This window comes from Semicossyphus pulcher, unplaced genomic scaffold, assembly GCF_022749685.1.
Source record: "Semicossyphus pulcher isolate SPU_LCO1_2020_fin unplaced genomic scaffold, fSemPul1.0.p SCAF_7, whole genome shotgun sequence".
NCBI classification, from domain to species: Eukaryota; Metazoa; Chordata; class Actinopteri; order Labriformes; family Labridae; genus Semicossyphus; species Semicossyphus pulcher.
Genome location: NW_027211748.1, coordinates 32,380,053 through 32,404,959, shown reverse-complemented (window position 1 = coordinate 32,404,959; position 24,907 = coordinate 32,380,053). Strand labels below are relative to the sequence as shown.

General features: G+C 45.5%; 2 protein-coding genes across 3 annotated transcripts; one reads left to right on the top strand and one right to left on the bottom strand.

Annotated features, from left to right (window-relative positions):
- Positions 1–638: 638 nt before the first annotated feature.
- On the bottom strand, positions 639–1,097 carry LOC138612019 (corticoliberin-like). The gene has a single exon (XM_069685310.1). It carries the CDS (start codon positions 1,095–1,097, stop codon positions 639–641), a length of 459 nt encoding a protein of 152 aa, XP_069541411.1.
- A 3,177-nt stretch (positions 1,098–4,274) lies between these two features.
- Positions 4,275–17,279, top strand: adhfe1 (alcohol dehydrogenase iron containing 1). 2 transcript variants are annotated; one of them, XM_069684907.1, is made up of 15 exons: positions 4,275–4,394; positions 5,342–5,379; positions 7,614–7,663; positions 8,097–8,150; positions 8,831–8,985; positions 10,004–10,200; positions 10,851–10,928; positions 11,277–11,382; positions 12,876–12,917; positions 13,135–13,287; positions 14,367–14,465; positions 14,806–14,884; positions 15,164–15,260; positions 16,528–16,685; positions 16,971–17,279. In XM_069684907.1, the coding sequence occupies exons 1-15, from the start codon at positions 4,342–4,344 to the stop codon at positions 17,052–17,054; spliced, it is 1,443 nt and encodes a 480-aa protein (XP_069541008.1). In that variant the 5' UTR covers positions 4,275–4,341; the 3' UTR covers positions 17,055–17,279. The 2 variants fall into 2 exon arrangements, with proteins under 2 accessions (XP_069541008.1, XP_069541009.1); XM_069684908.1 differs by lacking the exon at positions 12,876–12,917.
- The last annotated feature ends 7,628 nt before the right edge of the window (positions 17,280–24,907 follow it).

Below are 24,907 nucleotides of genomic sequence, written 5' to 3'. Positions count from 1 at the left end.
CAAAGGTCAAACCAGTTGTCATGGTTTTTGGAATAAAATCACCTCATGATTCTATAACGTCATCTCAAACTGATGTTGGGTCTGAAGAGCAGACAGTGAAACCGTCAGGAGGATCAACAGGCGCTGACTCAACAACAACAACAACAACAACAACAACAACAACAACAACAACAACAACAACAATAACAAACAATTCAAACGCGTTAACATAAAGATCTAAATGACACATGCTGGCTGACTTAAGGTAAACAAAACCCACATAAATATAAAGTTAGTCCACTGAGTGTCTAAACGTGTCTCAGGATGAAAGGGTTAAACACTGTCAGCAGTCAGTAAAGCATGATACAGTACATTTCTTACATTCCTTTAATTTAACAACATTTAATTATTCATTTGTTCTTTAGTTTGTTCATTATTTTAGCTGATGATTAAAGTATTCATAAATATATTTACATCGCATAATAATAATGATAATATACATCAAAACTAAAAGAGTTCATCTCTGGTTTAAAGGTGTTCATCAGAGAGCAGGTGAAGTGCACGCTGAAGGTGTGAAGGTGAAACACTGACTGACTCTGGATGCTCTCGGGGGGGAAGATGAAACAGTTAACAGGAAGTGACGTTTCTTCAGACTCTGATCACTTCCCGAAATCGTCCATCATCTTGCGGTTGCTGTCGGCCTGCTGGGCGACCTGCTCGGCGCGGGCCATCTCCAGCACCTCCCTCAGCAGGTGGAAAGTCAGGTCCAGGGAGATGGGGGAGTCGTCGGACCTCTTCCCCTTCTCCCCGCTCTCCTCCTCCTTCTCCTGCTGCTGCTGCTCCGCCCGGGCCTGAAGGAGGTGCTGTGTGAGCTGTAGCAGAGCCTGGGTCACCACCAAGGAAGATGAAGAGGAGGAGGAGAGGAGGTCCAGAGCAGAAGAGGAGGATCCTCCATCTCCTCCCAGCTGGAGGGACATCTCCTCTCCGAGGCGGAGGAGCAGTGGTCGGGGGAGGAGCAGGTGGGGGCTAGTGGGGGCGTGGACGGGTCGACAGTCAGCGGAGGGGGGGAGGAAGGCACCGAGCAAAGCGGCAACACACAGCAACACGTTCAGCTTCATCTCCTTCACTGCTGCAACAACACAGGAACAAGTTCAACAGCTCGCCTGCAAGGACAAACTGAGGGATTATAAGCCTCAGGGACGACCTGTGAGGACATGCTGAGGGATTAGTAATACTGTCAGTACTGAATCATGTTGTAGAGGTTTGAAGTGGGTCGGGTACACTCTCTGTGCCTGTGCAGAGAAAATTACCTCTCCAGCTGTTCCTGAGGCTATGTTTACTGTAACATGTGAAATATTACCAAGCTGTCATTTGGTGTAATGTTTCATTTTTAGCGACTTAATTTTGTTTGTTGTTGTCGTTTTCTTTTTGTTGTTGTTTTTCCTTTTCCACGTTCTCTTTTCCTTGTTTATGTTGTTAGAATATGGCACTTTAACTGTACGCTCAATTTGTCTATAAAATAAAGTTCAGAACAAAAGAAAAAAAGTTCTCTTACCTGATCGTCCTTCAGAGCTGCTGCCTGTCTGTCAGTCTACCTGTCTGTCTCTCAGTCAGTCTGTCTTCATCCACCTCTGCTCGGTCTGTCTGCGTCTCTTCAGTCAGATCAAACACTCGAGCTGTTTCCTTGTTTATATATGGTGTGAGTTTCAGTCGGGGGGGGCTCTGCACGCGCTCAGATGTGAATGAGACTGAAGATGATGATGGTGAAGAAGCTTCCTCCTCTTCTTCAGGGGTTTCACTCGGGTGTGTTGAATCTTCCTCTGCACATGGACACACATGTGGTGGTTGAGCAGCAGACAGTGTCTCTGACCTTCATCTCAAACTTGACTTTAACTCAGACGTGTGGAGCTCAAGCGGACAGCAGCTGACTTCCTGTTTTTTGGGCGCGAGCAGACGATAAAGATGAAGATGATGTGACCTTTCAGCGCGGGACCGTGGACCGACTCTCTGACCTTCATCTCCCGCTCCAACAGAAAACACAGTGACACTCTGTGACGTCACTTTAACTCTGTTTGTCTTTAAAGAAACTAAACTTCACCCACACACAGAAAAGAGAAACTCACCTGCCCGAAGGTGCGTCAGGAAGACAAACGGTTCACTAAGAGTCAGAACTGCAGAGACCATCATATCAACTCCTCCTAATGTCTGCTCTGTGGCGTCATCAGGGCCAGCGTGGAGGTCTCACCTGAAGCTGAGAGGAGTCGTACACATCAACAGTACACACACACTTGAACACAAAGCCCTGCTGTCTAACCAGAGCACACTCACACCATGTCACATGTAAACCAGGTGATGGTTTAAGGAGCTCTCCTGTGGGTCTGAGTAGAGAGCAGGAACCTTGGTGGCACTAGAAGAAGAAAAGAAGAAGAAGAGATTTTTTTTTTTTTTAACAAACACTTTATTTACATATTAAAAAAAACAGGTAGACATGTGACGTTACATTCTAAACAAAGACAACCACTGAACCTCAGCTCTGCCTGATCAGACACACGGCACAGCACCTCCTCATATCCCCACAGGTGCACGAACATTTCCATGTTCCCAGTGGTGGAAGAAGAGAAGAAGAAGAACCCACTGTCTGTTAAAACGTGCCCTCGCTGGCTCACTTTATGTCCAGGCTGATTGTCTCGGAGACTCGAGCCGCTCTGATAACGAAGCACAGTAACTCGTTAACTTTACCTGTCGTCGCGTGTTGATGAGGTGGGCCCTTCCCAGAGGATTCTGGGAGATGTGAGTGTCAGTCCATCTCTCATTAAACCCAACAACCCCGCTAGAAGGTGAGTCATCGTCTTCACAGCGGTGTGATGCGGAGTTCTCCTGTGGTTGTTAATGAGGGGGGGGGGGACGGTCCTGGATAATTACTGAGAGACAAAGACGAACAGGAAGATGACTTTATGCCTCATCTAAAACTTCCCTTGATTTAACTTATTAATGATGTCATCAAGGTGTCAATGATGATGTCATCAAGGTGGCTTTTAAATGTTGTAATAATGGCTTGATGAAATGGATCCTGCTTTAATGACAGTGTCAGGCCTCGAAGGGTTAAAATGATGGTTAATGTTTGAACCATCAGGAGGACGTGTGATCGGGCCCAGAGCTGAGTGAGCACACTGCAGGTGATTTGTTTACAGGTGTACACAAACAGATGAAGCTGCCGTCGTCCTGACGAGGTCTGAGTGACACGGTTCAAGTTTTAAACCTGAGTCAAGGTGAGACGTGTTGGATTAACCCTCTCCTGACAGAAACGATCCTCCATACGTTTAACCCAGACATGAGAAGAATTTCAAAATAAAAGAGCTGATATGAGGTTTTAAATGTGTTTATTAAAGTGAAGACATTTAACTGCTGAACACTTTTGTTTGTTGCTTCAGTGTCTGAGCTGAAACCAGGTGAGAGTAAAAGGTGTGAACAGTGTTGACAGTCTGCGCTTTGTTTAAAGGTCGATGTGTCGCTGCAGGTCTGAACTATGTTTTCTCACAGCTGTGACCTCTGACCTTTCAACATTTAGACAACTACATACAGTGAATCTACATCATGTGTTTGTAGCCAGGCACGCCTCTGTAGCCCTTTTAATTTGAAAAACTAAACCCTCAAAAACACCTTATTGTGAAAAGCCTTTCCGGAAGTAGAGTCTACATGAATGATGAGTTTAAGCTGTTATAAAGGTGCAGGGATTTTCAGTTACTTATTTAGTCACAAGGAGCTGCAAAGACATTAAACATTGAATTCTCCTCAGGGATTAATAAAGTATATCTTCTTCTTCTTCTTCTTCTTCTTCTTTTGACAAAATAAAGAATCTAAAGACAAATAACAAAATATTAAATAAAGAATAACAAGAATAACATGTTCTCTACATTTTGAATATTCTACTTGATTTGATTTTTATATATTTTTCATTTAAAGAGCCAAGGTGTCAATCATCTGGCTGGGATTCACTCATTTATATGCATAAGATGAATGTATTTAAATTAAAGTGTTCAGGGATAAAAAAGCACATCATGATATTAGTAATGACTCAAAGGACTGTAAACAAGTGTTGTTTAAAAAATGTTCTTTAGTTAACAAATAAATATTCCTAATCCATTTTAATGTCTTTATATATGACAGTTAATAATTGAACCATTAATCTATCAGGTAAAATACAGTAGTGACGTCATTATTTATGAGGAAAAGAAACCTGTGGCCTTTATTTTGAAATGTGGAGGCGGAAGCAGTCCGTCCTGCTGACAGTTGCTTGACGCCAGAGGGTTTTAATCGGAGTGCTCCTCGCGCTGTGGATCAACACATCAACGCACCGCGGAGATGGCCGGACGGGACCGAGTCGTTCACCTGCTCAGACAGCTCGAGCGCGCTGCGTAAGTTTGATTCCCGATCATTGAAAAGCGTGTAAAGTGAAGGTGACCTCGTGCTACCACAGAGGGGTGACGTTTTAGGCTGCAGAACCTCCCTCTTGTTTTTCTCTAGGTAGGAGCAGGGGCCACGCCGGACTCCTTTCAAAAATCTACCATTTTAGTAAGTCTTGATGTGGAAATGCAGGTTCAACACTGCGCAGAGTTCAGCTGAAGACTGTTATTACGTCAGTACAAAGTGTCTGGACATTCGGCCTAATGTGACACCATGGGAAGCAGTAATGTCCACTTTAAAGAGAGATTATAAAAACCCAAACTTTGCATTGACAAACGCACATTTGCTGCTGATTAATGTGACTGAACAGGATCAGAGGTGACAGAGACAGAGACTCTGGTTAACACACACATCGGACAACGTGATGTGAAGTTCTGGAAGTTGTGTATCTGCACCAGTCAGACCTGAACAACTCTGTTTTAGTTTGTAATAAGTCAAGTGAAACCTGTGATAGATTAACCTGACCCTAGACACCCATTCAGACCCAAACTTTTTATTTGTCTCAGCAGCATGAAGAGGTAAAAATGCCCTTTTTGCTGATAAGATAATAAAAGTAAAACAAGATAAAAGCAGTTCTTCAAAGTCTTCTTGTTGTACAGATCTGGTTTATTCACTCTGTCGGTTTGTTGGAGAATCAACTGGAAATATTTGGCCTTGTAGAAGGTGTAGTTTAAGTCATGCAGAACTTTTTCTAAACATCAGGCCGGAGCTGAGACGGACGCTTATTACAGTTGATTTAATGTCCATTTAAAACATGAATGTTTCAGTAGATTTTAGAAGTGATTCACAGATGATTCTGGAGTCTGAGCAAAAACTGTGGATCATAAAAAACATCATCGTTAAACCTGCAGATTTTTGAGTTCTGTTCTCAGTGACATGAATGTTCTTGTGTGAACAGGTGCAGATGTCCTGCTCACTCCAACACCTTCCACCAAGGTACTGACTCTCTCTCTCCTCTCTCTGTCACACACACACACACACACACACACACACACACACACACACACATGCACTCACACTAGGGCTGCACGATTAATCAAAATAAAATACGCAATCTCATTTCTAAATGACAACAATCCTCAATCGGGACATCAGCTGCGTCAAAACGAGCGCTCCCCCTTTCTCCCTCAACAAATGACAACGCAGCGTTGCACCACGTGATGCAGAGCAGTAGTAACTGGCCAAAGCAAACCCATGTGAAAGAATGGCTGTGAGTAAAGTTGAGTGAGGAAACCTTACATTACAGTCCTTACTAAGGACAAATAAATCGACAAAATGAATCCAGCAGACGGTGGTGAGAACAATAAGATATGGCTCTGCTCTTTCGGTTTTGTCGTGTTTGGAGTGCTTTTATCGGTCCGATTCCCATCCTGGCAGAAGCGAGCCAGGGCTCCATTGTTTACACCAGGGATCAGCTGATGGCACCCCGACACAGCGGCGTTACCGTCAGGAGACCTAAAATCCCCAAGGAGCTAAGAAGGAACTACCGGGGCTGCAGAGCCGGTAGGAGGCGATGGCTAAGGAACTGTAGTGAACTGTCCATTTGTGTAACCACAGCGTTAACCAGCACCGGAACGAGGTGCCGCTGTTAACGGGAATACACTCACTTATAAACCACACCGCGTAACGGAGCCTCGATCATCCTGCCAACATTATCTGTGACGTCAGCAGCTCCGTTACGCGAGGTGGCTTATAAGTGAGAGTTTTCCCGTTAACAGCGTCACCTCGTCCCGGTGCTGGTTAACGCAGCGGCTACATGAACGGACCATTCACGGAGCGGACGTGCTGTTTGATGTTAGCGCCTGCAGCACACACACCGCCTGAGGATACGTGTGCTGACAGGAACAACAGGAAACAGGAGACGTGATTTTTGGTTTCATAAAGTGACACATATTAGTGTCGCGGAGCTGATCACGCTGATCAAACACACATTTGATCATCATTAGCAATGGTTGATGACATACCATATTAATAACAACTGCAACCACAGGTCTGTTAGTATTTGTCTTATAAAGAACGTGTCGCTCCAACTGCTCTCTACTGTTTCATGCAGGTGTCAGAGTCAGAACCTGATGTGTTACCTGATGTTTGTTACCTGATGTTTGTTACCTGATGTGTTACCTGATGTTTGTTACCGGATGTTTGTTACCGGATGTTTGTTACCTGATGTTTGTTACCTGATGTGTTACCTGATGTGTTACCTGATGTGTGTTACCTGATGTGTGTTACCTGATGTTTGTTACCTGATGTTTGTTACCTGATGTGTGTTACCTGATGTGTGTTACCTGATGTGTTACCTGATGTGTTACCTGATGTGTGTTACCTGATGTGTGTTACCTGATGTGTTACCTGATGTGTGTTATCTGATGTGTGTTACCTGATGTGTGTTACCTGATGTGTGTTACCGGATGTGTGTTACCTGATGTTTGTTACCTGATGTTTGTTACCTGATGTGTGTTACCTGTGTGTGTTACCTGATGTGTGTTACCTGATGTGTTACCTGATGTTTGTTACCTGATGTGTGTTACCTGATGTGTGTTACCTGATGTGTGTTACCTGATGTGTGTTACCTGATGTGTGTTACCTGATGTTTGTTACCTGATGTGTGTTACCTGATGTGTGTTACCTGATGTGTTACCTGATGTGTTACCTGATGTGTGTTACCTGATGTGTGTTACCTGATGTTTGTTACCTGATGTGTGTTACCTGATGTGTGTTACCTGATGTTTGTTACCTGATGTGTGTTACCTGATGTGTGTTACCTGATGTGTGTTACCTGTGTCTTACCGGATGTGTGTTACCTGATGTTTGTTACCTGATGTTTGTTACCTGATGTGTGTTACCTGTGTGTTACCTGATGTGTGTTACCTGATGTGTGTTACCTGATGTGTTACTTGATGTGTGTTACCTGATGTGTTACCTGATGTGTGTTACCTGATGTGTTACCTGATGTGTGTTACCTGATGTGTGTTACCTGATGAGTGTTACCTAATGTGTGTTACCTGATGTGTGTTACCTGATGTGTGTTACCTGTGTGTTACCTGATGTGTGTTACCTGATGTGTGTTACCTGATGTGTGTTACCTGATGTGTGTTACCTGTGTGTTACCTGATGTGTGTTACCTGATGTTTATTACCTGATGTGTGTTACCTGATGTGTGTTACCTGCAGGTGCAGGAGCAGCGACCTGCACTGTGCGGAAGACAGACTACGCCTTCGAGGTGACTCACACCAAACTGTGTTGAAAACATGATCGTTTTAAGTCACAGTGCGATCACAGCAGGACGATCACTGCAAAGATGGAAACTAAAGAAAGTCTGATTTCTATTTAAGAGTTCAAACTGATTTCGTGTCTTGATGTCAAATTAAAGCAGTTTGTATTTTAAACAGTTTAAGCATGAAAACATTTATGGTGTTTGGGAGTAAATTCATCCAATGCGTCTGCATCCACCTCTGAATGAGTCCTGACTGATCAGATCTCTGATTCCTGTTTGTGTTTACACCTGCACTCAAAGCTGTCCACCTGTGATCAGATCACTCAGACCACATGTTGATGGCAGGTGTGAACGGGTCCTCAGAGTTTCACCTGTTAACTTGTGAGCTCAGAGTTTGAACAGTAAATTTGTATCATCGTGTTTGTTTGTTGAACTTCAGATGGCGAGTTCCAACATCCGGTATGGAGAGGGAGTCAGCAGAGAGATTGGCATGGTAACCAAACATCATCTCCATCATCACATTTACCACATGCCTGAGGTCATGTGTAATAATATCACCAATTTCTTTGCAAAACAATCCACCTCACTCAGGTGGACATGTTGCCAAATGCTAACAGCTAATGCTAAGAGCTAAGTCTGCTATCATACAAATCCTGCCATAACTTGTCAAGTAAAACCCGCCAATAAACAGATATAAGCTAACAGATAAAGCTAACGGCTAACAGCTAACAGCAAAGCCTCAATGAAAGGTCCTTGATTTAAAGTTCAGCGTGGAACATGTGACACAAAGATTAGAAGAAGAAACCATGTGACTGAATTCCATTCAAAAATCTGCCTGTTTTAGACTCTGCTGTTAAACACTGTCGCTGTTCATTGTGGGGAGAGTTTAAACATGTGACCTCATGTGACCTCATATGACCTCATGTGACCTCATTCAAAGTGTTTATTCTTCGGTCTGGGTCATCTCGCAGTTTTGTATCAAAGCACTGAAGTTCGTTTCTGATAGTTTGTAAAGAGACACAGTGTCTCTGCTGAGGCTGCAGGGTTCTGCACAGGTTACAGACCTGAGATACACCAGAGCTGAGTGTGGATCAGTCCAAACACACCTGTCTGCTCTCTCCTTAAGGTGTCAATATCATCTTTATGTGACCCTGTTCTCCGGTTCTCATGCAGGACCTGCAGAACCTCGGAGCTCGGAACGTCTGTCTCATGACTGACAAGAACCTGTCCCTCCTTCCCCCGGTGAAGGCTGTCCTTGAGTCTCTGGCCAAGAACGGAGTCAAGTACAAAGTGTACGATAATGTCCGTGTGGAGCCCACTGACACCAGGTGAGAGCCAAAACGGCCAGGTAACACACAGGGCTTCCTGAGCTCTTAGGCTCACTGTGAGGACGTCTTCCTAATCCTGTAGTGAGGACCTGAACAGTGAGACCCTCAGGTGTCCATTTAGAGAATGTGCAGAGTGCGTGAATGTCTGCAGAGTGCGTGAGTGTCTGCGGATTGGTGAGGGTCTGCAGAGCACTGAGGGTCTGCAGAGCACTGAGGGTCTGCGGAGCGCGTGAGGGTCTGCGGAGTGCGTGAATGTCTGCGGAGCGCGTGAATGTCTGCAGAGCGTGTGAGTGTCTGCAGAGCGCATTAGGGTCTGCAGAGTGCCTGAGGCTCTGCGGAGCGCATGAGGGTCTGCAGAGCGCTGAGGGTCTGCGGAGTGCATGAGGGTCTGCAGAGCACTGAGGGTCTGCGGAGTGCGTGAGGGTCTGCAGAGCGCTGAGGGTCTGCGCAGCGCGTGAGGGTCTGCAGAGCGCTGAGGGTCTGCAGAGCACTGAGGGTCTGCGGAGCACTGAGGGTCTGCAGAGCGTGTGAGGATCTGCAGAGCACTGAGGGTCTGCGGAGTGCGTGAGGGTCTGCGGAGCGCGTGAGGCTCTGCGGAGCGCATGAGGGTCTGCAGAACACTGAGGGTCTGCAGAGCGCTGAGGGTCTGCGGAGTGCGTGAGGGTCTGCAGAGCACTGAGGGTCTGCGGAGTGCGTGAGGGTCTGCAGAGCACTGAGGGTCTGCGGAGTGCGTGAGGGTCTGCAGAGCACTGAGGGTCTGCGGAGTGTGTGAGGGTCTGCAGAGCACTGAGGGTCTGCGCAGCGCGTGAGGGTCTGCGGAGTGCGTGAGGGTCTGCAGAGCGCTGAGGGTCTGCGGAGTGCGTGAGGGTCTGCAGAGCGCTGAGGGTCTGCGGAGCGCGTGAGGGTCTGCAGAGCGCTGAGGGTCTGCGGAGCGCGTGAGGGTCTGCGGAGCTGTCCTGAGGGCTGAATCAGGTGGCTGTTATTAAAACGTGCACTGCTCTCTGTTTCTGTGATTTAGTTTCAAAGATGCCATCGCCTTCGCTAAAAACGACTCGTTCGATGTGTTTGTGGCGGTTGGCGGGGGCTCTGTGATTGACACCTGTAAGGCAGCTAACCTATACGCGAGTCACCCTGACGCAGACTTCCTGGACTTCGTCAACGCTCCGATCGGCAAAGGGAAGCCGGTCACCGGAGCCGTGAAGCCGCTCATCGCAGGTAACAGGAAACACCTGGGTCACCATGACAGCCATTAAGGTTATAGCTTATTGGAGGGTAGGCTGATGGTAGGCTCCTTACAGGTAACAGGTTTAATTAACAGGCCTGTAATTCATGAGTAAAAACAGTAGCTCTGTTTCTGTATCTTAAATCAGATTCAAATGTTTTAAAGTTTAATAAACTGATTTATTTTTGATGTATTTTATATAAAGTCTAAATAAAGCTTGATGATCCTGTCAGACTAATATGTTATTTATATTTAATGTGATTTAAACTCTTTAACTTCAGTCATTCGTTTAATGAAATCTGTTATATTTAATTTACGTGTGACTCTTCCTGTCGTGTTTTTCTGAATTAAATAATAAAATATGAACAGGATTTATTTCTGTATTAATATCTAATGAGTTTTATTATAAATAAATAGTGCGTTAGCGTCTCTCCTTTGTTGATGATCTGATTAATTCAACATTTCTTTATTTTATTCTAAAGGGAACATTTCACTTGAAACACACAGCTGGTTAACGAGCGTTAACCTCTCACATCTTCTCTTATCTGTAAGAATCAGCTCAAGGTTCCTGTGATATCACAGAGGTCAAAGGTCAAGGTCGCTTTACTCACATGTTTTCTCTCGTTTGAACTTTAAACTTTAGTTCCTACGACTGCAGGGACCGGCAGCGAGACCACCGGGGTCGCCATCTTCGACTACGAACCTCTGAAAGCCAAAACAGGTAAACAAGTGCTTTGAACCAGTCAGACAGCTAGCAGCTCCCAGCTGTCACTCAAAGAGGCCACGCCCCTAATGAGCCTTAATATAATGTAAACAGGTGAGCTGTATAAAGATTCTCCCCGTACAGTTGTCATGAAGAGAGAAATGAGCTATAGAGACCCAAACTGTTTTTTGTACCAGGCTGTAAACATGTTTATTTCTGCTGTAAAGTTTAACATGGGGCTCTATGGGGACTGACTCACTGCTGGAGACAGCCTCAAGTGGACACCAGAGGAACTGCACATGTACAGTATAAGAGCACTGATGACGTCAGAGTCAGTCTGAGCTGTGATTGGTTGTCTGTGTTCAGGTATCGCCAGCAGAGCCATCAGACCCACACTGGGTATCGTGGACCCCAAGCACACACTGAGCATGCCCGAGAGAGTCGCCGCCAACAGCGGCTTCGACGTGCTCTGGTCTGCCTGCCTGTCTGTCTCTGTATGTTTGTCTCTGTCTGTCTGTCTGTCTGTCTCTGTATGTTTGTCTCTGTCTGTCTGTCTGTCTGTCTGTGTCTGCCTGTCTGTCTCTGTATGTTTGTCTCTGTCTGTCTGTCTGTCTGTCTCTGTATGTTTGTCTCTGTCTGTCTGTCTGTCTGTCTGTGTCTGCCTGTCTGTCTCTGTATGTTTGTCTCTGTCTGTCTGTCTGTCTGTCTGCCTGTCTGTCTGTCTCTGTCTGTCTGTCTGTCTGCCTGTCTGTCTCTGTATGTTTGTCTCTATCTGTCTGCCTGTCTGTCTGTGTCTGTCTGTCTGTCTCTGTATGTTTGTCTCTGTCTGTCTGTCTGCCTGTCTGTCTCTGCCTGCCTGTCTGTCTGTGTCTGCCTGTCTGTCTGTCTCTGTCTGCCTGTCTGTCTCTGCCTGTCTGTTATTGCCAGCCTGTCTGTCTGTCTGTGTCTGCCTGTCTGTCTCTGTATGTTTGTCTCTGTCTGCCTGTCTGTCTGTGTCTGCCTGCCTGCCTGTCTGTCTGCCTGTCTGTCTCTGCCTGCCTGTCTGTCTGCCTGTCTGTCTGTCTCTGTCTGCCTGTCTGTCTGTCTCTGTCTGTCTGCCTGTCTGTCTCTGCCTGCCTGCCTGTCTGTCTGTCTCTGTCTGCCTGTCTGTCTCTGCCTGTCTGTTTCTGCCTGCCTGTCTGTCTGTCTCTGTCTGCCTGTCTGTCTCTGTCTGTCTGTCTCTGTCTGCCTGTCTGTCTCTGCCTGCCTGTCTGTCTCTGTCTGTCTGTCTGTCTGTCTCTGTCTGCCTGTCTGTCTCTGCCTGCCTGTCTGTCTGTCTGTCTGTCTCTGTCTGCCTGTTTGTCTGTCTGTCTGTCTCTGCCTGCCTTCCTGTCTGTCTGTCTGTCTCTGCCTGCCTGTCTGTCTGTCTCTGTCTGTCTGTCTGTCTGCCTGTCTGTCTCTGCCTGCCTGTCTGTCTCTGCCTGCCTGTCTGTCTCTGTCTGCCTGTCTGTCTCTGCCTGCCTGTCTGTCTGTCTGTCTCTGTCTGCCTGTCTGTCTCTGCCTGCCTGTCTGTCTCTGCCTGCCTGTCTGTCTCTGTCTGCCTGTCTGTCTCTGCCTGCCTGTCTGTCTCTGTCAGTCGTGAAATAAACTCACCTGAGTGTCCAGGTGACGTGTGTGTGGACGACAACCTGTCAGATCAATGCTGGCTGATCGACCGTCTTCTTGTTTGGTTTCACAGGCAGAGGTCAGAGGTCAGAGTTCAGGAGGTGACTGTAATTTAATAAACATTCATTTCGAACATTTAAGTTTCTAAACCAACATGTAATCAAATATCTAAGGGTCAGGGTTCGTTATCATGTGTTACAGGATGTGAGGTCACATGTCTGATCACAGTGTAAAGTGTTATTGATCACCTCTCACAGCTTGAGCAGGTTCTGACAGAAACACCTGAGATCACACCTCACACTTTTATTCTCCTGTTTGAAGCAGGATACGTGGAGCAGCCGTGACCTCTGACCTCTCAGAGATGTAAGGCTCTCACCTACATTCAGCTGCAGCGTGTTAATGACTTTATGACACTGTGAAGGTGAAATGTAGAAACAGGTCAGGGTTCAGACGGTGAACGTCTCGTTCTTGTTTAACATCAGACTCAGGACTAACGTTATTATTCTATGTTTTAATCTTGTTCTGTGTGTGTATTTTCTGTGTTCATGCATTTATAATGTATTTGTTTTACTTCCTGCAGTCATGCTCTTGAGTCGTACACTGCCCTGCCCTACAACCAGAGGAGCCCCTGCCCCCCCAACCCCATCAACCGCCCTGCCTACCAGGGCAGCAACCCCATCAGTGATGTCTGGTCCCGCCACGCCCTCAATGTGCTCGCCAAGTACATGAAACGGTAAATAAAGTTTAAACCTGAGCTGTTCTACACTCAGACTGTATAAAAAGATGGATGACATGACAGCTCCCTAAAAGTGGGTCCAAACCCTCTCTGGCGCCCCCTGCTGACTGGCTGCAGTATAGCTCATAAAGCCCGCCTCCTCCATGTTAACAGATGGGACATGAGTCAAAATATAAAATCAAAATACACGTCAAATACATTTTTCTCAAACATGGTTTCTGTCATTATAGTTATTTCTTATCCTGCTGATTTATGTCCAAGTGTTCATTTTTCTGACAAGTTTATTTTTCATTAGTTTTTTGATGCTGTCAAAATGATGATTGACAGCTCTGTTGACAAATTAGGCTCCTGCAGCCGATCAGTCCCGGGTGAGCAGAGCGGAGGACGATCCGCGAGTGGAAACGTAACTAAAACAATCACTACAGTCATTGAAGTTTCCATACCTGTGAACTTTAACCTCAGACCGACACAAGAAGCTGTTCTGCTGTTAAACACGCCGGCGTGCGGGATCCTTGCTGTTTTTTCAGTAAGTTAAGTGTGTGTTTGGGTTAGCGGAAGTGGCTACGGCTGCTTCACTCGCCAATCTCTACTGCACAGACTCTGGCTCCATATGACGTCACCATCGCAAGATGGCAGCGCCTATCACAGGGGCTGTTTTGGCATCAATTACGTAAAATGAGAGCAGATGGAGACGCGTTGTCCATCTATCTAGTCATTGGTTCTACAGCAGAACCACAGAGGACCCAAACAGCCTCCCTGAGGAACTCCATTTTAGATTAAACAATTTAAAACACAGAAAATACCAAGATTAGAAGATATCTTATATTTTTAAATCACCAAAGATCAAATAATCCTGCACAACAAACAAAAATATATTTATTTAACTAAAACATCGGATAAAAAGGAATAAAAACAAAGACTGAAGTAACTTTTTGTCCACCTGCAAATCAAATGTTCTGTAAGGCAAGAACTTTGTTGTGAATTTAATTACCTGAAACAGGAAACATAAGCACCATGAAGAAGATTGTTATTAACAGGAAGTGTGACTTATTGACAGATTGATTGATTATTTACAGGGCGGTGCGTGACCCTGAGGATCTGGAGGCTCGGTCCAGCATGCACCTGGCCAGCGTGTTTGCCGGCATTGGCTTTGGAAACGCTGGAGTTCATCTGTGGTGAGAAACTCTGCTGCCACAAAACACAGAGTTAATATTTAGCTAGTTTTAAAGTAGTTTACTCATCAGTGCCTACATGTACCAGGATGCATTACATGCCCACTGCTGCAGCTTCGGCCTTGCTCTGCTGACAGTATTCTTCTGACATATCTCAGATGAGAAGAAGATCAGTGGGTAAAAATGAATGTCAAATTTGGGATGAACCCCTGAATCACATATTAACAAGGTTTCAATCCTGCATATAATCCATGAATGTTTTCACCCCTGACAGAAATGTGATGAAAGTGTTACTCAGTAAAGCATGAATGCAAGTGTTCTGACAACATGTTCCTCTCTACAGTCATGGGATGTCGTATCCCATCGCTGGTAACGTGAAGACTCATGCAGCAAAGGGTTACAGCGTGGAGCACCCTCTGGTGGTGAGTGTGGAGAAGGCACCACGGCAGCTTTATACAGTTTCTGTGCAGAAATGTTTGGGATTAGATTTATTGACAGTTTCTCAAGTTTAATAGCCTTAAAGCTTCCAAATGTAACAGGCTGGTCATAAATGGTGTCATTTCTGTGCAGTGTTGATCCCGACTTCTTCACAGGTTCAGGTGTGAATCAGGTTTAGGTCAGAGTCAGGGCGTAGGCACTCTGTCAGCGAGGGTCCTCACAAGTATTGAAAGACAAACGTGTGTGTGTGTGTGTGTCCTCAGCCTCATGGTCTCTCAGTGGTCCTCACATCTCCGGCTGTCTTCAACTTCACAGCCCCAATGTGTCCAGAGCGCCACCTGGAGGCTGCAGAGATCCTCGGTATAATAATCTGTACAATGACACACTATAACACACAACGCATGAAAAACACAGCATGTCATACCTGTTCTAATAATTAGCCTCAGCTGCAATGATAACTACATGAACTACAGTAATAATAATAAGAGCTCATTACAGTCTAACGAGAGGTCAGAGGTCAGATTGAGCGTAACACAACTATCATGCACTAAACTCACGATTGATGGAGGCAGACCTCATGAATCACCTGAAAACCTGCATCCAACCACACTCTGTGATGCCTTCAGGTACAGTAACACACTGTGATGCCTTCAGGTGCAGTAACACACTGTGATGCCTTCAGGTACAGTAACACACTGTGATGCCTTCAGGTGCAGTAACACACTGTGATGCCTTCAGGTACAGTAACACACTGTGATGCCTTCAGGTGCAGTAACACACTGTGATGCCTTCAGGTACAGTAACACACTGTGATGCCTTCAGGTGCAGTAACACACTGTGATGCATTCAGGTGCAGTAACACACTGTGATGCGTTCAGGCACAGTAACACACTGTGATGCATTCAGGTACAGTAACACACTGTGTTGCATTCAGGTGCAGTAGCAGACTCTGGGATGCGTTCAGGTGCAGTAACTGACTGTGTTGCGCTCAGGTGCAGTAACAGACTGTGTTGCGCTCAGGTGCAGTAACAGACTCTGTGATGCGCTCAGGTGCAGTAACAGACTCTGTGATGCGTTCAGGTGCAGTAACAGACTCTGTGATGCGTTCAGGTGCAGTAACAGACTCTGTGTAGCGTTCAGGTGCAGCAACAGACTTTGTTGCGCTCAGGTGCAGTAACAGACTGTGATGCGTTCAGGTGCAGTAACAGACTCTGTGATGCGTTCAGGTGCAGTAACAGACTCTGTGTAGCGTTCAGGTGCAGCAACACACTGTGTTGCGTTCAGGTGCAGTAACAGATTCTGTGATGCGTTCAGGTGCAGTAACACACTGTGTTGCGTTCAGGTGCAGTAACAGACTCTGTGTTGCGTTCAGGTTCAGTAACACACTCTGTGATGCGTTCGGGTGCAGTAACAGACTCGGTGCAGTAACAGACTCTGTGATGCGTTCGGGTGCAGTAACAGACTGTGTGATGCGTTTGGGTGCAGTAACAGACTGTGATGCGTTTGGGTGCAGTAACAGACTCTTTGTTGCGTTCAGGTTCATTAACACACTCTGTGATGCGTTCGGGTTCAGTAACAGACTCTGTGTTGCGTTCGGGTGCAGTAACACACTCTGTGATGCATTCAGGTGCAGACATTCGGCAGGTGAAGCGGGAGGATGCGGGTGCTGTTCTGGCCGACACGCTGCGTCAGTTCCTGTTCGACCTGCGGGTGGAGGACGGACTGGGAGCTGTTGGATACAGTAAAGACGACATCCCGGCTCTGGTGAAAGGAACCATCCCTCAGGTGTGTCTTTTTGTTAGTCACCAGGAAGATGTTTACCTTTTTACACATTACTGCACAGTTTAAGGCTTTTAAAAACTCATTAACCTCGTAGTTTATACCTTCAGCTAATGATGCTTTATTGAGGTGCAAACTCACACCTCAGGTGTGTGTGTGTGTGTGTGTGTGTGTGTGTGTGTGTGTGTGTTTGTGTGTATGTGTTTGCGTGCATGCGTCTGCGGGGGGCTGCGTGTGTGTGTGTGCGTGCGTGTGTGATTTAACATGGTGTCTTTTGCTTCACTGTTTCAGGAGCGAGTGACCAAACTGTCCCCCAGAGAACACACTGAGGAGGACCTCAGCCGCCTGTTTGAAGCCTCCATGAAGCTCTACTGAGCACACACTGAGGCCTTGTGTCCTTGTGAGGACCAAACACAGCGAGCGGACATAAACAGCTCGCAGGTGTGAGCTGTGTTGAAATGCAGTTCGTCTAACAGCCACTAGATGGTGCTGTGTCTCTGCATGTTCAGACTCGCCTGTACCTCCTCACATCTGTGCCTTTTTATCAAAGTCTTCTTTTTATTTTCACAAAGATAAAATAAAAAACAACCTGTGATTGAGCGTTTTCTCTCTGATGTCTTTATTTCAAAGCAGAGTGGACGTGCAGCTCTCTGACGGTTACAGTGTAAGGATGTGTCTAAAGACTACACGGCTGTAGAGCTTTTTAGACTTTGCATCGGGTGTGGGGTGAGATATACAGACATATTTAAGGTACTGTACTGTTATTGTCAGCACGCTTTAAAGGCTACTTACTTTAAAGGGTAAAACATTTAAATGTAGTTAAAAACTAAAATCACCTGAAGGCATCTTGTGTGTGATAAACCCTCATTCTATTAAAAAATGACATCTAACTCGTGTTTAACCAATCACAGACCTCACAGAAAACACACCTTCACAATTAAGTTCAGGACCATTTGGGTCCGTGTGTGTGTGTGTGTGTTGTACACATGTGTGTGTGCTTCTGAGAAGAGCTTGTCTCTTGTTTAAATCCAGTTTAATCTGATCCAGGAACAGTTGTTATATAAACCTGATCTGACTGTGTTTAACTGGTTTAACCCTGAGATCAGCAAATGAGCTAAACAAAGAGTGACCCTGAATGCACCACAGAGCAGAGTCACACACACCTGAGCTCACCTGTGTGACACATGACTCATCAGAGCTGAAATCTGGTGTCCTGTCATGTTGCCACGGTTCGCTGACTCTTATATAGCTGCTCTGTGGTCACTGCTGGGACTCACCTGAACTCACCTGTTGGGATTTTCTTCAATCTTTCAGTTTGTCAGTTTTTACACAAACAGTGAAGAAAAATGAGAGAACGAGATCAATGAGATGAGTCCAACAACACCCCCAAAAGAAAAAGTCATTCACATAACAAGCTCAACATTATGACATGCCCTCACTGATGCTGTTAATCACGGAGTCCCTCAGGGCTCTGGTGTTGGTCCTTCATATTTTAGGATTGGTTGAAGCTGTTCGAATTACATCTTTTCCACTTGCTCTCAGCAGAACAACCTGTAAACACAAGATGTGACAAATCATTAGCCTATAAAGCAGCTGATGCTACCATGTTAGCATACAATAGCTTATTTCCACATCCAGAAGTTACAGAGAAAAGTTAGTCCAATATTTTTGCTCTGTCTTTGGTCTTCACCACCTCCTGGGAGAACTATCTGGCTCTTTAGCTGCTAAATGCTGCTCAGTGTTCACCAGCTGCCCTCTGACAGTGTCTGTCTGCTGCTGAGCAGGAAGTGTTCAGACAGTGCACATGCGCTGACCTTGCATGCAGCCTGTTACAGTTGCTCCTGATCGTTTTTATTCTCAGTTTTCAGAATAAAAGCTCTGATTCTGATTCAGCGTATCAGAGCTGATAATCAGTTCAACGTGACTCATAAACCACTCGAGTCACCTGTTCTTCAGTTCCACCCACAGGAACGATTCCTGTGACAGAGCCTTTGCTGATGTCACTCAGACAACGGGACAGTTTACAAAAACATCTTTACTCAGGTTCAAATCACAGACTGTTTATAACTGTTAACTGGCGACGCTGGTTTTAAAAGAAGTGTGCTCCTATAGAAGTCTATGAGAACATGCTCCTCCTCCTCTCCTGATGTATTCCCTCAGTAAACATGTTCCTAATGAGTTTATGGTCTCAGTCTCTAGTTTCAAGTCTTCTTCAACACAGCATGATGTTCATTTAGTCACTGATGCTCCCATTGAGAGTCACACAGACCAGGAAGAGGGGGGGGCTTAGGGCGGGGCTACCTGTGATTGACAGGTCATGATGTAATTTGCAACAGTGGTCGAGTACATTTACTGTAGTACTGTTCATAAGTAGTTATACTTTACCTGAGTATATTTACTGCTCTACACGTAGCTGCAGGCGCTTTAGAAACAGATTCAGACGAATGAATAACGATGTGTTTTTACAGAATAAGCTTCAACATGTACTGAACACATGAATGCGTCATGTATTATAACCCAGTAAGATTAATGGACACGTTTACTGTAAGTGAGTCTGATCATCGAGTGCTTCTCCTGCAGGTACATTTAGAACACAGTATATATACACTGTGGTACTTCCTTCGCTCTGTGTCACAGGTGTTTTGTTCCTAAAATTAGCTTGTGTCTCAGAGAAACTTCATGCAGCTCAGCGTGTGTGAGGGACGATTCACTGAGGCTGTCAGCCAATCAGAAGCCCTGAACACCTCCTCGCACACACCTGATGTCCTCAGTGAGAGTGTGTGCTGCAGACACGCACACTCACTGAGGATTAGTGACTGAGTGTATTTAAACTCAGTGTGTGTGTGTGTGTGTGTGTGTGTGTGTGTGAGAGAGAGAGAGGGAGCAGAGCAGCATGCAGCAGATCTACAGACAGAGTGACGAACAGTTTGAGGTTTATACCACAGTCTTCTCCCCACAAGGTCTGTAAATAATAACCTGTGATCACGTACATGCTGATTATTGGACCATCACCTGTGCTGACGCTCAGTGTTTGTGTGTGTGTCTCAGTGTGCAGGTCGAGGACCAGGACGAGACATGTGGAGGCAGAAAAGGTAAAAATTCAGCTTTTCTCTCCTTACTGCAGACACACAAGCATCCGTCCTGACACACCTGTGACACCTAACTCCTTCTGCCATCACACCTGACATTACACCTGACATTACACCTGACCCTGCAGCCGTGTGTGCTTGACAGGGATCCTTACTTTAAAATAATGAATGGTCTCTGTGGTCGTTTTGTGTCTCTGTGGTCGTTTTGTGTCTCTGGTCGTTTTGTGTCTCTGTGGTCGTTTTGTGTCTCTGGTCGTTTTGTGTCTTTGTGGTCGTTTTGTGTCTTTGTGGTCGTTTTGTGTCTCTGTGGTCGTTTTGTGTCTTTGTGGTCGTTTTGTGTCTCTGGTCGTTTTGTGTCTTTGTGGTCGTTTTGTGTCTTTGTGGTCGTTTTTGTGTCTCTGGTCGTTTTGTGTCTCTGTGGTCGTTTTGTGTCTCTGGTCGTTTTGTGTCTCTGTGGTCGTTTTGTGTCTCTGTGGTCGTTTTGTGTCTCTGTGGTCGTTTTGTGTCTCTGTGGTCGTTTTGTGTCTTTGTGGTCGTTTTGTGTCTCTGTGGTCGTTTTGTGTCTTTGTGGTCGTTTTTGTGTCTCTGGTCGTTTTGTGTCTCTGTGGTCGTTTTGTGTCTCTGTGGTCGTTTTGTGTCTTTGTGGTCGTTTTGTGTCTCTGTGGTCGTTTTGTGTCTTTGTGGTCGTTTTGTGTCTCTGGTAGTTTTGTGTCTCTGTGGTCGTTTTGTGTCTCTGTGGTCGTTTTGTGTCTCTGTGGTCGTTTTGTGTCTCTGGTCGTTTTGTGTCTTTGTGGTCGTTTTGTGTCTCTGGTCGTTTTGTGTCTCTGTGGTCGTTTTGTGTCTCTGGTCGTTTTGTGTCTTTGTGGTCGTTTTTGTGTCTCTGGTCGTTTTGTGTCTCTGTGGTCGTTTTGTGTCTCTGTGGTCGTTTTGTGTCTCTGTGGTTGTTTTTGTGTCTCTGGTAGTTTTGTGTGTCTGTTGTCGTTTTGTGTCTTTGTGGTCGTTTTTGTGTCTCTGGTAGTTTTGTGTCTCTGTGGTCGTTTTGTGTCTTTGTGGTCGTTTTGTGTCTCTGGTCGTTTCGTGTCTCTGTGGTCGTTTTGTGTCTTTGTGGTCGTTTTTGTGTCTCTGGTCGTTTTGTGTCTCTGTGGTCGTTTTGTGTCTCTGTGGTCGTTTTGTGTCTCTGTGGTCGTTTTGTGTCTCTGGTAGTTTTGTGTGTCTGTGGTCGTTTTGTGTCTCTGTGGTCGTTTTTGTGTCTCTGTGGTTGTTTTTGTGTCTCTGGTCGTTTTGTGTCTCTGTGGTCGTTTTGTGTCTCTGTGGTCGTTTTGTGTCTCTGTGGTTGTTTTTGTGTCTCTGGTAGTTTTGTGTGTCTGTTGTCGTTTTGTGTCTCTGTGGTCGTTTTGTGTCTCTCACAATGACTTTGACAAGATGTAGTTTCCTTGTGATAGGTTAAGGCAGAATAACCCACAGATCATAGCTGACATGAAGTTAAAGTTCACTCTGATCATAATTATGTGATTGTCATCACATGCTGCCACCCAGAGGTGCAGATGGTCCTAGCTCACATTCGGTCCAGTCTGACAGTTCTGCTCCGCCCGGACAGGAACACCGAAGTCTCTGAAGCAGATCTCCATGTCCACCAAAAGCATCCTAAGGTGGTCGCTGTAACTGAGGAGGTCACCTGCAGGTCACATGTTATGTTGTATTTAACTTCTTCGAGTTAAAAAAGGCAGAACAGAATAAGCAGGTTTTTGAATGGAGTCTGGTCTGTCGCTGGTTTGTGCTGGTCCCATATTATGATTCATTATTCATAGACAAAGACGTTTAAAGAAAAGTTTAAAGCTCATAACAGAGAGTCGTTCCTGAGCCGGTCTGAGCTGAACGCATGCTGTCAGCGTAATGATGTTTGGAAACAAAGCCGCTGAATGGAAGAGTGTAACAGTGTGGTTAGTGTTCATGTCTGACAGTCGAGTAGCCCTCTTTTAAATGTGTAACCATGACAACGAGAGTCAGCAGATTGACCAGGTGTGTGTGCTCATACCAGGACTCTGCGTTGTCATTGCTCTCAGTGAACACTTAAACAGGACGACCTGTCTACACAGGTAACATAAACACTAAACTACCATTACATTAGATTAATGTTGGGAAGGACCTGCTCATGGTGGGTTAAATGTTTGCTCATAACACAGAGCACGCTCGACACCTGCTCTGTTTGTGTGTGAGTGATGGATATACAGGTCTACAGTGAGCAGTGCAAAAGATGCTGGGAAACATAACAGCTGTGCTTATATATAATGAGGTATACAGGTATGGTAACATGAGGTGTGTGCAGAGTGCATAGCTGTGCTTTGATGCAGTTTACATTGATGAAACGTTGGGTGATGATTCAAGAAGCTCTTCATGTGTTCCTCAAAAAAACAAACAAAGAACACAGCGTCTGTTTCAAGTTCAAACTGAGGTGACATTTTCAGATGATGCTCTGACGTCCCGTTTCCATGAAGGCAGCGTGAAGCTGTGCTACTGAACGTCACAGCGTCTGTGACATTTGTCTCAACTTGTCATAAATCTTTAAAGATTTAATCTGGAAGGTTTCCATGTAAATAAACATCTGTAAGTCTCTCTCTCTCTCTGAATGAGGTCACACATGGTGACTGAGCCTATGGTCCACTGATGAAAGCCTTTGTATTTGGAGTATACAGTATTATTATGGGCTGGGTGTCTGTGGCGGCGCCCAGTTAGTGACGCGTTTTCCATCAGCCAGCAGTGGTTGGTCTGCCAGAGAGGGTAGGCGGAGCTAAGCGGCTGCTTCTCCGCTCTCTGCAAGTGTTGCGAGTAAACAGTAATCTACTATGGCTGAACACACAAAGAAAAGATGGATGACTACAGATACAACTTCAACAAGAAGTGAAAATCCAAAGAAGAAGAAACAAACTCGACGCTCAGATGAAGCAAACAGTCTGAAAAGGAAAGCGACCGTCAGCCAGGAAAATCAAGAGTTACAGCCGGAGCCGACCGAGGACGTCTGGTTAAAGTGGGACGTGTGCACCCGCAATTGCCTTTTATCACCATTAGGTGCCGCCAAACAGAATGAAACTGAGAACTTTGAGACTATATCTTTCAGTCCTACATTTAATTTAATACAATCCAAAAATCCCCTTCATCGATCTCAAGGCCCCCCCCCACTCCCTGTCCCCCAGGGGGCGACATCGCCCCGCTGAGAACCAGCCGCACACTCTTTAAACTGTGCGTGGGGGTTTGTGTGTTAATGCGTGTTACATCAGTGTGACCTCCGACCTCTGTGTACTTACAGCCTGCTGAGCTGAGCAGCAGCTATTTAAAGCAGATTAAAGCTGGCACACTGATGTATGATTTACACACACACACACACACACACACACACACACACACACACACACACACACACACACACACACACATTAAACAATTAGCAGCAGCTTCCTGTGATGTTGTTGGAAGAGTTCAGTTCAGCTTTTATTCAGTTAAATGACTAAAACAAAATCTACTTTAATCTCTTGATAATTATATTATTACGTTACCAAAACATGACGATTCAGGGTTCATACTGTAGTTTAATCTTCATGTCAGAGTGTTGCTGACTGTGATCGAGATTAATGATCAGCTTTAATCATATTGACAGGTTGCACAGAGGCGTGTCTTCAGCAGCAGTAGAAACTGTGGTTTATGTGTTTGAGGGATTTTGGTGAATTTTAAGATGATTTTAGGAAATGATGAGAAAAACACTTCATACTATATAAGATATAAAAAACTGGACTGTGATTGGCAGGTGGTGGTGGCGGTAGTGCAGTACCGGTCCCGCTGGCCGAGGGAGCTGGACCTGGAACAGGGAGACCTGATCCAGGTCCTCTTTAAGGAGGACGAGACCTGGTGGTTCGGCCGGCTGACAAATGGACACGAGGGATACTTCCCTGCAGCCTGCGTGGAGCCCCTGCAGGTAACAACACACCTGCTGTGCTGTGATGCAGGATCAATATCCTGATTATGTATGTGTAATTATACGACGCTGACAGGACACGCGCTCTCACTTCTACTGTGTGCACAGCTCTCATGATTAAATGATGTTATTATTATTAAGACTTTATTTATAAACAACCTTTCACAACTAATTACAAAGTGGTCAAATGACAACAAAAACAAAGCTGCTTGTTTCTGTGCACTTTAAAGTCGCTGGTCACTCAAACAGCTTCAGTGCTGTTTATGTTGATGCTAACATGCTAACACACTGATGTTTAGCATGTTCTCCATCTTAGCTTAGTTAGCATGACAACATTAACTAGCTGGGTCTTGGATTAGTCCAGGATGTTCCCTGTGTCATTGTCATGGTTGTCTGAAATAAACTCAGCAGCTGATTGGCTGGCAGCCGGCTGTGATGTAACACAGCCTTTGTACCGCAGGACGGAGCTTCATCCAGAGCCACGCCCACGCTGCTGAGGAGGAGTTCAGTACCGGTCGTTGTACCGACAGCAGGCGCCCCCTGTGGATGCACGAGGTAACTGCACCAACAGCTAACGACCAGTCTAACTTTATTTATACATCAAGAAGAGAACACAAACTGCTTTCTCAGGACGTTCCAGAAACAATCAAAGATTTGTGGACAATATTTCAGAATGTTGAGCTGTTCTATTAAAATGTTTAGTGAACTGTAAATATTTTTGGTTCCTGTCAGACTTTTTCCTCCTTTACTGTTTCAAACGGTGTCATTAGTGTTCTTTGTGTCACAATGTAAAGACTGATTTATACTATGTAATGAGGTTTTATATAACAGTCATTAATCGACAGTTAAAATATGTTAGATAATCTTAGACAGTCTGTTCACTGTTGAAAAAGAATATTCTTCAGCTCATCTCGGCGAGTTTTACATTTATATTTTGCTCTGTGGTTTTCGGGATGCTGAAAGTCAAGCTGAATTATTGCTGTATCAGAAGTATAACCGGTGCTGTGGGTGTAACTGTGGGATTTATGTTCCCTTCAGTGGTCGCAGTACTCCGAAACTGCTGAGGAAAAACAGCATCCGGCAGCCCCTGGGACTGGACGGGTCCTCGGGGGCAGCTGGGGGGGCAGCAGCTCATCCTCACAGCTCCCCCAGCCTCCTCCACCGAGTCCTGG

What these genes read in the sequence shown, in the direction of transcription:
- LOC138612019 (XM_069685310.1), bottom strand. Translation starts at nt 1,097, where the DNA reads ATGAAGCTGAACGTGTTGCTGTGTGTTGCCGCTTTGCTCGGTGCCTTC.
- adhfe1 (XM_069684907.1), top strand. Translation starts at nt 4,342, where the DNA reads ATGGCCGGACGGGACCGAGTCGTTCACCTGCTCAGACAGCTCGAGCGC. An exon ending in CGTGAAGCCGCTCATCGCAG is followed by an intron (nt 10,201 to 10,850) that starts GTAACAGGAAAC and finishes TTTAAACTTTAG; the next exon opens with TTCCTACGACTGCAGGGACC. An exon ending in GCGTGGAGCACCCTCTGGTG is followed by an intron (nt 14,885 to 15,163) that starts GTGAGTGTGGAG and finishes GTGTGTCCTCAG; the next exon opens with CCTCATGGTCTCTCAGTGGT.